The sequence below is a fragment of the Lolium perenne genome, chromosome 7, assembly GCF_019359855.2.
Source record: "Lolium perenne isolate Kyuss_39 chromosome 7, Kyuss_2.0, whole genome shotgun sequence".
NCBI lineage: Eukaryota > Viridiplantae > Streptophyta > Magnoliopsida > Poales > Poaceae > Lolium > Lolium perenne.
The window spans coordinates 142,476,912-142,492,982 of NC_067250.2; the positions used below are offsets into that span (position 1 = coordinate 142,476,912).

The following is a 16,071-nucleotide window of genomic DNA, read 5'->3' on the forward strand; positions in this document are numbered from 1 at the left end:
AAATCTATACGAGGATAAGTCCAAAGTTGGAAGGCTTGCACCAAGGCCTTTTCACTCTCAACTACTACCTCCGTTTCAAATTAATTGACTCAGATTTGGCTAGATACGGGAGTACTTATTTAGGTAAATTCGAGATCCCAAGGTGGAGACACCACTAACATAACGACAAACTCAATTAAGTTATTGAATTACCTTGACTACAAGAGGAAATTCAACAGAATCAAGGAGGCAATCTATGAGCAACATAAGAGTTGCATTTTATTTCCTCAAGCCAAGCAATCCACAAAGCCAAATATTAAGTTTCCTAAAGGCTATGTGAGAACTGAATATGTTGGCGCTTCTTGTAAAAGCCAATCCCAAGCGCCATGGTGAAAAGCTTGACCTCATTCTTGCAAATCAAATGGTCATAAATGAGAGGATGGATTCCTTCCAACCAGCTCTCCAAGAAATGCAAAGTTGCTACGATTCCCTGGAGGCCTGGAAGATGGCACCTCTCGGTACAACTTGCTAAAGGAGGAACAGATAAAGCTCAAGGAAGATACATTAGCTTGGTACTTACAGTTCTAAAGTAGTACATCCTGAACATATTTCAGTCAAGGCAGAAGCAGTACACCGTCGAACAACATCAGATTAGAAATATCAGTTATACATTAAAAAAAAAGTAAACTTTTAGCACAACCATGTTGTTAGCTTGTAAAACACTCATGCTGACATGATGAGACCTGACAAACAATACGCGGATGAACATACAATAGCATTTGTCCCACCTACAGCCTGAAAATGAGCAACACTAGTTTCTCTTGCTACAATCTCCAGTGACCTTACTCTACGGCTACAAGTTACCTACCATTAGCCTACATCATTACATCGCATCACTGTCCAGTCCAGAAGAACAGTGCTTCAAGGTAAGCGCTATGTGCCCCTGGACACTGTCATTACCAGAAGTCCGCATTCTATCATCTGGGTCATCTCGAGTCCTTTCACCACCTCCTGCAGGCCCGGCCTCTTCCACAGCTCCTCGGGGTGCAGTCCAGGGGAATGGTGATCACAACGCACCATCAGCTCCCCCACACGCCTGATACTGGCATGCAAGGATCAAACAGCTTGTCCCCCTTGCCGCATGATCATCCATCATACCCAGCTGACAATGTTTCCACCCCCTTCCACATCTTCTTTCCCTGCAAGTGGCCGTCCTGCGAGAAGCTCCAGCATGACCACACCGAAGCTTTACACGTTGCCTTTTGTGTTGGACTTCATTCTCATGTTGTACTCTGAGGGATGCTGTGTAGTACCGGCATGGGCCTTGCATGCACTCATTATCCTTGTGAGGCCAAAGTCAGAGATCCTCGGCTTGAAATTCTCATCCAACAGAATCTTGGTTGATTTCATGTCCCGGTGGATGATATGGGGCACAAATCCTTCATGGAGGAAAGCAAGCCACGCGCAGAACAGAAGCAGATATTGAGATCGTCTGGTCATCCAAGATCCAAGTGCTTCAACTGCATCTGCTCGGTTCCTCAGCCATATCTCAAGACTCAGAGGTTCCCATGAGGACGTGACTTCCTTCCTAGGATTCATCGCATGAGGTTGGCTCAATGGTAGCAAAAACCAATGATCTGCTCCTCAATGGTTTCTATCTCAGATAAACTACCAGAAGAACTAACACGATGATGACAACAAGTGAAAAGGCACAAATGATCGCCAATCTTCGAGATCGATGAGATGGATGAGCCACCTTAGTGGAGCAAACATCTCCAGCTGCACAATCTGCCTGAGTTGTACGTGCTGGGGTGCTTACCAGAGAAGTTGGCAAATGTGAGGTCATATATATTGCAGATACCACAAGGGATGTAACCATAGAAATCAATGCTTGAGAGGTCAAGATAGTTCAAAAGGCTGCAATCAGAGAGTAAGCTTCCAGTGAGGCTATTGTTGTTGACATCAAGAAAAGACAGTTGTGTACGTGCAGTTCGAGATACAATCATCTTGGGTCACTGAGAAATGGTTACACATCAGTTAGCTCGAGGATTCTCCGTCCTTGGGACAAGAGAACAGAATTTTTTCCAGAGAGATTGTTGTTACTTACATCCAGACGGTTCAGCTATTTGTTGCACAGCAAAAGGCTGGGTTAGATTTCCAGCAAGTTCATTAGCAGGCAAGTCTGTCATTGAAATGCTGGGAAGAATTTGGCCTATCTCAGCAGGAATGGTGCCATCTAGGTGGTTATTTGATAGCATAAGGCCTTGGAGTTGTACCAATGGCGACGCATCGGTCGGATTAATAATCCATTAAAAGACAGACTAATGGTTGTAAGATTTGTCAACTGACCGAACAAATGCTGCCATTCAGTAAACTGCCTTTGCAGATATAGCACCATCAGCAAAGAACATTTTTTTTTTTTTTTTGCTATCAAAATTTGACCAGTCAAGTGGTTGTATGACAGATCAAGAAGGCCTTTATGCTGAACAAACTCCGAGTCAGGGTGATCCTCATTCTCAAATCCCACACAGATCTCAGCAGGAATAGCACCAGATAACTGGTTATAAGACAAAATCAGGCTATTGAGCATTGTCAAGTTAGATATGGCCCTCGGCACAGACAGATTATTAGAGCTCAGGTCCAGCATGGCAAGGTTTCAGCAGTTGAAGAGCTCTATAGGTATGTTTCCAGATAACCCATTGCCATGCAGCAAAGACAGAATTGTCAGATTCCGTAGAGGGCCGACAGACCAGGGGATGGGTCTTTCCAAATAGTTATTGCCTAACTGCAATCTCTCCAAGCTAGACAGCCTACCAATGCTAGGGGAGGTTATAAAGAGCTGATAACTCCCACCACGATTCAGACAGCATTCCCATGAAGTTGCTTAGGGACAATTCCAGAGTAACTAAAGGTAGCTCAGCCAGGAACCCTGGTATCTAACCAGGGAAGATGGTTACCTGGTAAATCCTGTAAATTCTTCAGGGATAGAGCCAGTTTCCTAACCTCCCAACTCCTTGTAACTTTTGCACTTTTTATTTTTCTTAACATACTGAAACTAGTCTGGCTGTCTTTCGTGAATAATAAGGTATACAGCTTGTTCAAAAAAGGCTACAATCTTCTCACGTGGATAACTTTTAGCCTTCTGAGATACTCACAGCAGATGGCATTGCTGTCTGCTAAAACAAACACAGCCCCATTTGGCTTTAGGCCAAACGTAATACTACAAAATAATCGGGATATCTGCATGTCCTGCAAGCAGCACCATCAAACTGGCCAAATTGCTCGCAAGAAAATGAGCAGTGCTATTTTCCACCTAGGCAATAATTGTATCAGGTGTTAGGACAGCACCTTTCTGTAATACACAGACCGACAAAATGGTCCACAGTTGACTTAAGTCCAACAAAGCTGTTCTGTACAGATCCAAATTAAGGATGAACATCTGAAATCAGTAAGAAGGAAGTTTACCTTCCAGTTTACCCAAACACCAAAGAATCATAATACCAGATTCGCTGAATAGACAGCGCATGCATGAGAAACCGCGATTTCATTCAAATCTGTGTACTGTGACATGTGTTCCCTCAAGTGCTTCTTAGCTCAGAAAGTTCACCTCAGAATGACAGCAGTAGCAGGATACATATTCCAACCGTGCTCCAATCGAGCAAAGTATGACAGTATGATTACAACTGCTGGAACCAACCAAATGAAGAAACATAATCATCTATTTTATGGCAACTAATCACCTCTTGTAAGGCTTGATGTGATACAATTTGTATTCGTCACCAAATTTTGCTGCTTCTTCATCAACTCTTTTCTTCAACCTTCTCCAGGTCCTTAACATGTCAGCTTGTATAAGACCGCGATACAGTGTCTCAAAGGTAATCTTTTGGGGAAGAAAACCTTTCTCTATCATTTCCATGAAGAACTGGCATGCCTCTCTCCATTTCTCCTTGTCACATAAACCATGGATCAGTAATGTATATGAATCAAGATCTGGACCAACCGTGCTTTCACACATATCATTCCAAAGTTCCATAACAGTTCCATGTCGGTTCAACTTGATGAACATTCCAAGCAATATATTGTAGCTGTGAATATCTGGTGTAGTTGGTGAACCAGGAGCCTTCATCTTATTGTACAATTCTAGGGCACCAGTGATGTCTTTCCTCCCTCGGTACTCCTTGAAAAAACAATTGTAGGTCGCTGGGGAGGGGCATACACCCTCACTAGCCATCTCATGGAGTAACCTCTCAGCATCTTCCAGTCGCCCACACGAAGCAAGGCACTTAATCACAGAAGTGTAGGTCGCCACCGTGGGGCAAATGCCTCTATCCTTCATCGAGCGGAACATACACAAGCATAGCTCAGCCTTATGTGCACGACTGTAAACATGCAGGATGATTGAGTAGCTTGTTACATCTGGTTCAATTCCCCTGTCATGCATCTCCTTCAAGAGATTCTCAGCTGCATGAACTGTTCTATCAAACCGGTTATCAGGGTGCAAACTTGCATGCCTACAGATACCATTTAAGAGAATATTGTATGTAACTATGTTTGGCTCTATCCCATGATCAATCATATCTTTTAGGAACTTCTGAGACATGTCATTTCGGTTTACTTTGCACCAGCCATAAATTAGAATAGTGTACATCTTTTCATTTGGTTCATATTTGTATTTTCTTTTATTAAATACCTCCGCAGCAACCTGCAAAAGCATAAAATTGCCAGTGGATACGTTAGTATTATCAGTGCCTCCAAACAAGGTACATCAAGTAGACTAGAATTGTGACATCTGATTATTGAAGTTCAAACACGTCCTAAGATAGAGACGCTATTTGCACAACAGGTATTTCTATTTCATCTGAAACATACCTCTACAACTTTCTAGCACACAAGGTTTGTCTAACAAATTGAAAGTAAGAACTTCAAGGCAAACCAAAAGCATTAGAGAGCATCACTTAATAAAGCTGATATATTCTGGCATCATATTTTGTAACAGGCAGTTCCCAAATCGTAGTGTAAGATTGCATAACACCATAAATATTCGCATGGAAGACAACCATATGAGACTAAAGCCCAAAAAGGTAACTCCAAATTCAGCAAAATCCCAGAAGTCAAGCAATAAAAACAAATCCAGATGGAAAGGTCCAAAACCAAGTCTCAGCATATAGTCTTTGAACATGCAGAAATGTCCATGATAAAAGAAACTGGAATAGAAAAACCCATTATTTAATAACACTCTTTAATCTTTAATACTCCATCCGTTCCATAGTTCTTGTCGCAAATTTGGATGTATCTAGACATATTTTATGAATATATACATCCGAATCTGCGACAAGAATTATGGTACTGAGGGGAGTAAAAAACCAAAGCTACATAATTGACCAAAGAAACAATTTAAGCACTTGTTAATCGTTTCTGTCATCTTGCAAGTCATGGTCTAGGTGTCATCTAAGGGCCAAGACTTTCATTAACCTGATGTGATAATTCTTCTACTGAAGCCATGATCCACAAGCTTGCCTCTACATACGAATTTCCTCAAATATAGCATCTTTACCATTATTATTTTCCCCTCCAGAATAATGAAGTGGTATTAGTGTTGCTTCTTAATGATTGCCAACAGACAATAAAGAAAAACAGGTTTCAGCTTCTTGTGGATATTATTATTATTATTATTATTATATGGGTAACATAGATCTCCTTTGATTCATAGGATTTGTGACGGAATTGTGTAGAATTTGGATCCTATGGGAAATTTTCCTATACGAGTTGTCATAGGAACACATCCTATAGGAATCTTGTAGTGTAAACCCTATAGGAAAAAAGCATTAGTTCATACCTCATTAAAAAATTCCTTTGCTACAATCAAACACACTTCATCTTCCTATAGGATTCAAATGGGCATAACATCCCAACCCTATGCTCTTCCTATTCCTATGTTTTTCCTATCCTATGAATCAAAGGAGCTGTAAGAAGCTGAAACTGAAGCTTATGCCATATACTAACTAGGCAAATTGCAGAGTACAAACTGCAGAAAAATAAGAAGCAAATCCATGAACAACCAACTGAATACATAATACTCCCTCCGTCCATAAAAGATTTTCTTAGATTATTCTAAATTTGGATGTATCTATACACTAAACAGTGTCTATATACATACAAATATAGACAAATCTAAGACATCATTTTATGGACAGAGGTAGTAGTAAAGCAAAACACAAAGATTTCCAGATATAACCAGCCTAATTTCAGCTGCCAGCAATTCATTACTGTTAAAGATCTCATCAAACTAAAAGCAATATTTACTTTAACCTCCCAAACAGCAGGCCAGAAAAACCAAACCACAATGTGAGGCCAAGAATTTCATGGTATGCTACAGACAGCTAAATGGCACTCATATGGTTAAAAAGAAATTAGAAATCCAAACATTTCAATTTATTCGCATTCTCATACTAAACTCGGACAGTTGTATCTTGCAACAAATCAATGAAATTCACCCGTCATGAAAACTGACATTAGAATCTAGAGCAAGAAGACGCAAGCTAGAACAGGCATAGCAGCAAAACAAGAAATGCAGTGTTAAGAGACCTTTACACTAAGCTCACCCAGCTCAAGAACCAGGAGGTAAATATATAAGCTTGGCAACAAATTCATTCCTAGTTTCAGATAAGTCTCAACATGCGCAATCAATCAAGTCAGGAAGGTAAATTAGGAGATGACCAACCTTGGGGTACTTGTATTTGCAGAGCGTGTCAAGAAGAGTGGTGAACTCCCCGGCGTCGGGCTCTCTCCCTACGAAGGCCTCCATGTCATCGAATGCGCGCACCGCCTGCCTGGTCATCCCGGCGGCGACGTACCTCCTCGCAAGCACCGCGAAGGTGCGGGGCGTGGCGGCGCCGTCGGCGGCGGCCTCGACGACGAGCCGCCACGCGGCGTCGAACTGGTGCGCCCGGCCGAGAGCGTCGACGACGGCGTCATAGGCGTCGGCGTTCGGCGGGGACGAGACGGACGGGTGGAGGCGGGCGGCGTTGAGGAGCGAGAGCGCGAGCTTGGATGCCCCGCGGAGGCGGAGGAGGATCTGCACGAGGAGGTCCTGGGAGAGGGACACGCCCCCGCCGGAGAGGAGCTGGAGCGGCGACTCGGATGGGTGGAAGGGGTTGTGGTGGGCGAGGAGCAGGCGCGCGAGCTCGTCGGCGGTGGGTGAGGGCGCGACGGGCGGCAGAGCGAGGAGGTGGGCTGGGGAGGGGGTCGCGTCGGCGATTGTGGTGCATAGGAGGCGGCGGGTGGCGGCCACGGCGGCGGCGGCTGGGAGCGACCGTGGCATAGCCGGCGGCGGCGGGGATGCGCGGCGTTCTCTGTGAAGAACGGGAAACCAGCACTAGACACTGTTTGGGGTCTATGACTCATCAGGTCCTTCCGTTCTCCTATGTTTGCTTCAAGATTGGTGAGTTTACATTTTGCGAAAAGCGTCCCCAACTAGGTCGATTTCTGGAATATATACACCTCTAGTCTTCGATCCAAATGAAACCAGCGGCCAACAGGAATCACCACCTCCTCCAGTAGCACCAATGCGATCTGAAAGAAAAAAATTGAGGATGCAAAGCTCACATCGAACCCCTTGGAAATCACGGAAATGGAGCTGTTCGATGCATTTGACTAGAACTGGATGCATTATATGGTACCAGATGTGACATAATTTCACATTCAGCTTTGCCAGCAGATTGATCACTTTTTTCAAACTGAAAATTCAATCAAGTAAGATGCGCATGCAATTAATCCGCTATTGATAGCAATTAGTAATATGTAATGCTAGTACATGATGGTGTAAATGAATGTGAAAACCCCATCCGAGGCTTCACCATGATGTGGAGTATCTCAGCATTCGGAAAAGCATATGAGAACACTGGGACTCAGGGTTCTCCAGCGGCGCGACACATTTTATTGTCCGTGAGCGTCCGTTTGCGTCGCGCCGCGGACACTAAAATGATCGTTTTTGTCCGCGCGTCCGTTTGCGTCTGGGTTGGCTTCAGCGAAGCGACGCATTTTTTTACTTGTTTTTTTCCACTTCTCCATTTAAACATAGTTCCAAATATTACATATCGGAACATGATTTTACACAAACTAATACATAGTTAGGAACATGGTTTACACAAACTAATACATAGTTTGAATCATGGTTGACACAAATAAAAACATATAAAAAAACAGTTGTGTTGATTTCCGTATGTTCGCTGCCAAGAAAGAACATTCGAGAGCACACCCACTCACCCAAACTGGAAAATTCAGCTGGTAACGGTGCCCCTGTTAGTTCTTCCGAGAAAGAACAACCAGAAACCTTCACTACTGGCTTTAACTGGCCCTTAGCCATATTCGCTGCAAAGAAAAAACACTCTAAGTTCTAACTATCGGTGTCCGAGCCGGATTTGCCGGTGTGGTAGTGCCTGCGGCACGCTGTGTCGTCGAACACCTTGACTATCATTTCGTCGTCCCCCTCATAGAAGGTGAGCTGGCAGCCGGGCTCGAGCGCGAGGTCGCGGGCGAACTTGTCTCACCCCGTGTGCAGGTACATCTTGCTCTGCCCGTCGAACAAGACCTCGACAGTCCACCGGCAGAAGTTGCAGTTAGCCTCCCGTAGCTGCAAGTGCGCCGGCTCGACGCCATCGACGAACTCGGCGAAATTGTCCGGGAGCCGCTTGATGTCGAGTGGGTCATCGTCGATGCGGAGGAGGAACTCGAAGCAGCGGTCCTCCTGCGAAGACGAGGAGGGCGCAGGCGACGGCGAGCGTGGGGCCGTAGCTGCTCCACCACGGCGGCCCCTGCCCCGGCCCTGGGGCGCCCAGGCCTGCGGCCTCGACCGCCTCACCGGCCACCAGGACCCGCCATGGATTTCCTCGCGGGCCGGCTGCGTCGCAGGAAAAGCTAGGCGACGCTACGGTGGAGCTTGTGGCGGCTAGGGTTTGTTTGGAGGAGTGGATGAGGAAGAAGAACGGGCGCCCTCTTTATATAGGCCGGAGGTAGGCGACGGCTGCGGGACGTGTGACGTCGCCATTATTGTGTTGGTGGAGGTGGGCGGCGGCCGCTCGCCAGCCGAGGCATCGCCATTAACGTGGCGCAGACTGCCGAAGCGACGCAGCGGCGCCAGTCGCTGGCGCGCCTGAGAAGACGCATCGACGCAGGGTCGCTGTCAGGCAGGTCTGACAAAACGTCCGCCAGACGCGAGCGGACACTTTACGCGTCCGCGCACCGTCCGCAGAGACGCATCTGAGACGCATATTTAGGCCAGGTTTGCGTCGCCGCGGACGGCCTGATCACTTTGTGTCGTCCCGCTGGAGATGGTACCAGACGTATTTTCGGCCTGGCGGACTGATGCGTGTAGTTGACACGTCCGTTGGGAACCCCAAGAGGAAGGTGTGATGCGCACAGTAGCAAGTTTCCCTCAGTAAGAAACCAAGATTTAATCGAACCAGTAGGAGTCAAGAAGCACGTTGAAGGTTGATGGTGGTGGAATGTAGTGCGGCGCAACACCAGGGATTCCGGCGCCAACGTGGAACCTGCACAACACAACCAAAGTACTTTGCCCCAACATAACAGCGAGGTTGTCAATCTCACCGGATTGCTGTGAACAAAGGATTAACCGTATTGTGTGGAAGATGATTGTTTGCGAAGAACAGTAAAGAACAAGTATTGTAGTAGATTGTATTTCAGATGTAAAGAATAGACCGGGATCCACAGTTCACTAGCGGTGTCTCTCCCATAAGATAAATAGCATGTTGGGTGAACGAATTACAGTTGGGCAATTGACAAATAAAGAAGGCATAACAATGCACATACATATATCATGATGAGTACTATGAGATTTAATCAGGGCATTACGACAAAGTACATAGACCGCCATCCAGCATGCATCTATGCCTAAAAAGTCCACTTTCAGGTTATCATCCGAACCCCTTCCGGTATTAAGTTGCAAGCAACAGACAATTGCATTAAGTATGGTGCGTAATGTAATCAACACAAATATCCTTAGACAAAGCATCGATGTTTTATCCCTAGTGGCAACAGCACATCCACAACCTTAGAACTTTCTGTCACTGTCCCAGATTTAATGGAGGCATGAACCCACTATCGAGCATAAATACTCCCTCTTGGAGTCACAAGTATCAACTTGGCCAGAGCCTCTACTAGCAACGGAGAGCATGCAAGAACATAAACAACTCATATATGTTAGATTGATAATCAACTTGACATAGTATTCAATATCCATCGGATCCCAACAAACACAACATGTAGGATTACAAAGAAACGATCTTGATCATGATAGGCAGCTCACAAGATCGAGCATGATAGCACAATTAGGAGAAGACGACCATCTAGCTACTGCTATGGACCCATGGTCCAGGGGTGAACTACTCACACATCAATCCGGAGGCGATCATGGCGATGAAGAGTCCTCCGGGAGATGATTCCCCTCTCCGGCAGGGTGCCGGAGGCGATCTCCTGAATCCCCCGAGATGGGATTGGCGGCAGCTGCGTCTCTGGAAGGTTTTCCGTATCGTGGCTCTCGGTACTGGGGGTTTCGCGACGGAGGCTTTAAGTAGGCGGAAGGGCGGAGTCGGGAGAGTCACAGGGGCCCCACACGCTAGGGCCGCGCGGGTCCCCTCCAGGCCGCGCCGCCCTAGTGTGGCGGCGCCCCGTGGCCCCACTTCGTCTCCCCTCCGGTCTTCTGGAAGCTTCGTGCAAAAATAGGACCCTGGGCGTTGATTTCGTCCAATTCCGAGAATATTCCCTTACTAGGATTTCTGAAACCAAAAACAGCAGAAAACAGCAACTGGCTCTTCGGCATCTCGTCAATAGGTTAGTGCCGGAAAATGCGTAATAAAGACATATAATGTATATAAAACATGTGAGTATCATCATAAAAGTAGCATGGAACATAAGAAATTATAGATACGTTTGGGACGTATCAAGCATCCCCAAGCTTAGTTCCTACTCGCCCTCGAGTAGGTAAACGATAACAAAGATAATTTCTGAAGTGACATGCTATCATAATTTTGATCATACTATTGTAAAGCACATGAGATGAATGCAGCGATTCGAAGCAATGATGAAGATAATGACTAAACAAATGAATCATATAGCAAAGACTTTTCATGAATAATACTTTCAAGACAAGCATCAATAAGACTTGCATAACAGTTAACTCAGAAGCAATAAATTCTTAGTAGAAAGCTTTGAAACAACACAAAGGAAGATATAAGTTTCAGCGGTTGCTTTCAACTTCAACATGTATATCTCATGGATAATTGTCAACACAAAGTAATATAACAAGTGCAATAGGTAAACATGTAAGAATCAATGCACACAGTTGATACAAGTGTTTGCTTCTAAGATAGAAAGAATGGGTAAACTGACTCAACAATAAAGTAGAAGAAAGGCCCTTCGCAGAGGGAAGCATGGATTACTATATTTGTGCTAGAGCTTTCATTTTGAAAACAAGAAACAATTTTGTCAACGGTAGTAATAAATCATATGAGTTATGTATAAGATATCTTATAAGTTGCAAGCCTCATGCATAGTATACTAATAGTGCCCCCACCTTGTCCTAATTAGCTTGGATTAACACGGATTATCATTGCATAACATATGTTTCAACCAAGTGTCACAAAGGGGTACCTCTATGCCGCCTGTACAAGGGTCTAAGGAGAAGATTCGCATTGGATTTCTTGCTTTTGATTATTCTCAACTTAGACACCCATACCGGGACAACATAGACAACAGATAATGGACTCCTCTTTTAATGCTTAAGCATTCAACAACAGTTAATATTTCTCATAAGAGATTGAGGTTTTATGTCCAAACTGAAACTTCCACCATGATTCATGGCTTTAGTTAGCGGCCCAATGTTCTTCTCTAACAATATGCATACTCAAACCATTTGATCATGAAAATCTCCCTTACTTCAGACAAGACGAACATGCATAGCAACTCACATGATATTCAACAAAGGTAAAAGTTGATGGCGTCCCCAGAAAACATGGTTACCGCTCAACAAGCAACTTACTAAGAAATAAGACACATAAGTACATATTCTTCACCACGATAGTTTTTAAGCTATTTTGTCCCATGAGCTATATATTGTAAAGGTAAAGAATAGAAATTTTAAAGGTAGCACTCAAGTAATGTACTTTGGAATGGCGGATAAATACCATGTGGTAGGTAGGTATGGTGGACACAAATGGCATAGTTTTGGCTCAAGGATTTGGATGCACGAGAAGAATCCCTCTCAATACAAGGCTAGGCTAGCAAGGTTGTTTGAAGCAAACTCAAGTATAAATGGTGCAGCAAGACTCACATATAAACATATTGTAAGCATTATAAGACTTTACATTGTCTCCTTATTGTTCAAACACCTTAACCAGAAAATATCTAGACTTAGAGAGAACAATCATGCAAACCAAATTTTAACATGCTCTATGTAGTTATTCATTAATGGGTACAAGGTACATGATGCAAGAGCTTAAACAAGATCTATATGAGCACAACAATTGCCAAGTATCACATTATTCAAGACATTATACCATTTACCACATGCGGCATTTTCCGTTTCCAACCATATATCAATGAATGAGGTAGTTCAACTTTCGCAATGAACATTAAAGATAAAGCTAAGAACACATGTGTTCATACGAAACAGCGGAGCGTAATATCTGCAATATAAAGAATGCTAGGATCTGACTTTATTCAAACAAAACAAAAACTAAAGCAAACAGACGCTCCAAGCAAAGCACATAAGATATGACTGAATAAAAATATAGTTTCATTAGAGGAACCTGATAATGTTGTCGATGAAGAAGGGGATGCCTTGGGCATCCCCAAGCTTAGACGCTTGGGTCTTCTTAAAATATGCAGGGATGAACCACGGGGGCATCCCCAAGCTTTGACTTTTCACTCTTCTTGATCATATTGTATCATCCTCCTCTCTTGATCCTTGAAAACTTCCTCCACACCAAACTCGAAACAAACTCATTAGAGGGTCAGTGCATAATTCATATATTCAGAGGTGACATAATCATTCTTAACACTTCTGAACATTGCACAAAGCTACTGAAAGTTAATGGAACAAAGAAATCCATCAAACATAGCAAAACAGGCAATGCGAAATAAAAGGCAGAATCTATCAAAACAGAACAGTCCGTAAAGACGAATTTTAAAATGGCACCAGACTTGCTCAGATGAAAATGCCCAAATTGAATGAAAGTTGCGTACATATCTGAGGATCACGCACGTAAATTGGCAGATTTTTCTGAGTTACCTACAGAGAATTCTGCCCAGATTCGTGACAGCAAGAAATCTGTTCCTGCGCAGTAATCCAAATCTAGTATTGACTTTACTATCAAAGACTTTACTTGGCACAACAATGCAATAAAATAAAGATAAGGAGAGGTTGCTATAGTAGTAACAACTTCCAAGACTCAAATATAAAACAAAGTACTGTAGTAAAAACATGGGTTGTCTCCCATAAGCGCTTTTCTTTAACGCCTTTCAGCTAGGCGCAGAAAGTGTGAATCAAGTGTTATCAAGAGATGAAGCATCGACATCATAATTTGTTCTAATAATAGAATCATAAGGTAACTTCATTCTCTTTCTAGGGAAGTGTGATACGTTTTAAACGTATCTATAATTTCTTATGTTCCATGCTTGTTTTATGACAATACCTACATGTTTTATACACACTTTATATCGTTTTGATGCATTTTCCGGAACTAACCTATTAACGAGATGCCGAAGTGCCAGTTCCTTTTTTCTGTTGTTTTTGGTTTCAGAAATCCTAGTGAGGAAATATTCTCGGAATCGGACGAAATCAATGCCCAGCATCCTATTTTTCCACGAAGCTTCCAGAACACCCGAGAGCAACCAGAGGGGGGCCACAGGGCCACCAGACGCCAGGGCGGCGCGGCCCAAGGGGGCGCACCCCCCTATTGTGTCACCACCCCGTGGCCCCTCCGACTCCGCCTCTTCGCCTATTTAGTCGTCCCTTACCTAAATCCTCGACACGGATTGACGAAACCAGAGAAAACCTTCCAGAGCCGCCGCCATCGCGAAACTCCAATTCGGAGGACAGAAGTCTCTGTTCCGGCACCCTGCCGGGACGGGGAAGTGCCCCCGGAACGCATCTCCACCGCCATCTTCACCGCCATCGCTGTCTCCATGATGAGGAGGGAGTAATTCTCCCCCGAGGCTGAGGGCTCCGCTGTAGCTATGTGGTTCATCTCTCTCTTTATGTGATCTAGTTGAATATCATCTATGTGCTACTCTAGTGATGTTATTAAAGTACTCTATTCCTCCTCCACGGTGTAATGGTGACAGTGTGTGCATCGTGTAGTACTTGGCGTAGGTTATGATTGTAATCTCTTGTAGATTATGAAGTTAACTATTGCTATGATAGTATTGATGTGATCTATTCCTCCTTCATAGTGTGATGGTGACAGTGTGCATGCTATGGTAGTACTTGGTTTAGTTGTGTTGATCTATCGTGCACTCTAAGGTTATTTAAACATGAATATCGAATATTGTGGAGCTTGTTAACTCCGGCATTGAGGGTTCGTGTAATCCTACACAATTAGTGGTGTTCATCATCCAACAAAGGAGTGTAGAGTGGCTTTATTATGTGATCAAAGTTGAGAGTGTCCACTAGTGAAAGCAGGATCCCTAGGCCTTGCTTCCAAGCATCGAATCTCCGTTTGTTTACTGTTTGGTTGCATGTTTACTCGCTGCCATATTTTATTCAGATTGCTATTACCACTCATATACATCCATACTACTTGTATTTCACTATCTCTTCACCGAACTAGTGCACCTATACATCTGACAAGTGTATTTGGTGTGTTGGGGACACAAGAGACTTCTTGCTTTGTGATTGCAGGGTTGCTTGAGAGGGATATCTTTGACCTCTTCCTCCCTGAGTTCGATAAACCTTGGGTGATCCACTTAAGGGAAACTTGCTGCTGTTCTACAAACCTCTGCTCTTGGAGGCCCAACACTGTCTACAAGAATAGAAGCACACGTAGACATCAAGCACTTTTCTGGCGCCGTTGCCGGGGAGGTAAGGTAAAAGGTATTCACATCCTCTGACTACTAAGCTATTTCCTAGCACTGTTGCCGGTGTGTGAGTGCTCGAAGCTATTTCCTTTAGATCCTGCAATTGCATCTTTTTGTTTCTTGTTTTACACTAGTAAGGCATAATAGAAAATAACAATGAGCTTCTTAATCTTTTTCCTGAGTTAGAATTGTTTGATGCGAAAATTAAAAAACCTATGGAACCTTATTTGCATGCTAGTAGCGATGTTATTAGTATGAATGCAATTACTGCTAATGCTATGGAGAAGTCTAAGCTTGGGGAAGCTAGTTTTTGTGATCTTTTTAGCTTCCCATCTTTAGGGGAGAAAATTTGCTCTGATAATACTTTATCTCCCATATGCGATAACTCTAATGATGCTTGTGATATTTTTAATGCACCTACTGAAAGTATTCCATATAAAATCCCTATGAAAATTATTGAACGTGTTGTGGATAACCGCTATGAAGGGGATGGAACTGTCCATCCTGGAGATCATTTACTCTTTTTGCATGAATTATGCGGGTTATTCAAGTGTGCAGGTATCTCTATGGATGAAGTGAAGAAGAAATTATTCTCTATGTCGTTGTCTGGTAAAGCGGCGCATTGGTATAAACTACTGAAGGATGAGCATTCTCTTGATTGGAAGGATATTGTGCCTCTATTTTATTCTAAATTCTATCCTCCAAGTGAAATTCACAAAGACCGAAACCGAATATATAATTTCTGGCCTCATGATGGAGAGAGTATTGCCCAAGCATGGGAGAGATTAAAGTCTTTAATGCTCAAATGCCCCAATCATGAGCTTCCTGGTAATATCATCATTGATAATTTCTATGCAAGACTTTCTTTCCAAGATAAAACCTTGCTGGATACTGCTTGTTCTGGATCATTCACGCGCAATAAAGAAGTGTTTAAATGGGACCTTCTTAATCGGATTCAGGAGAACGCTGAAGATTGGGAGAACGACAAAGGTAAAGAGT

At 43.7% G+C, this 16,071-nt stretch overlaps 1 protein-coding gene across 4 annotated transcripts; it reads right to left on the reverse strand.

Annotated features, from left to right (window-relative positions):
• Positions 1 to 607: 607 nt before the first annotated feature.
• On the reverse strand, positions 608 to 7,349 carry LOC127318724 (pentatricopeptide repeat-containing protein At2g13420, mitochondrial). Of its 4 annotated transcripts, none has more exons than XR_007862093.1 (3): positions 6,701 to 7,349; positions 3,445 to 4,681; positions 608 to 3,292 (listed from the first exon to the last, which is right to left on the reverse strand). XR_007862093.1 is itself a non-coding variant. In XM_051349203.1 (2 exons), exons 1-2 carry the CDS (start codon positions 7,298 to 7,300, stop codon positions 3,716 to 3,718), a joined length of 1,566 nt encoding a protein of 521 aa, XP_051205163.1. In that variant the 5' UTR covers positions 7,301 to 7,349; the 3' UTR covers positions 608 to 3,715. The 4 variants fall into 4 exon arrangements, 1 of the variants encoding a protein (XP_051205163.1); XR_007862092.1 differs by having other exon boundaries at positions 608 to 3,331; XR_007862094.1 differs by having other exon boundaries at positions 608 to 1,896; positions 2,087 to 4,681.
• Positions 7,350 to 16,071: the final 8,722 nt, after the last annotated feature.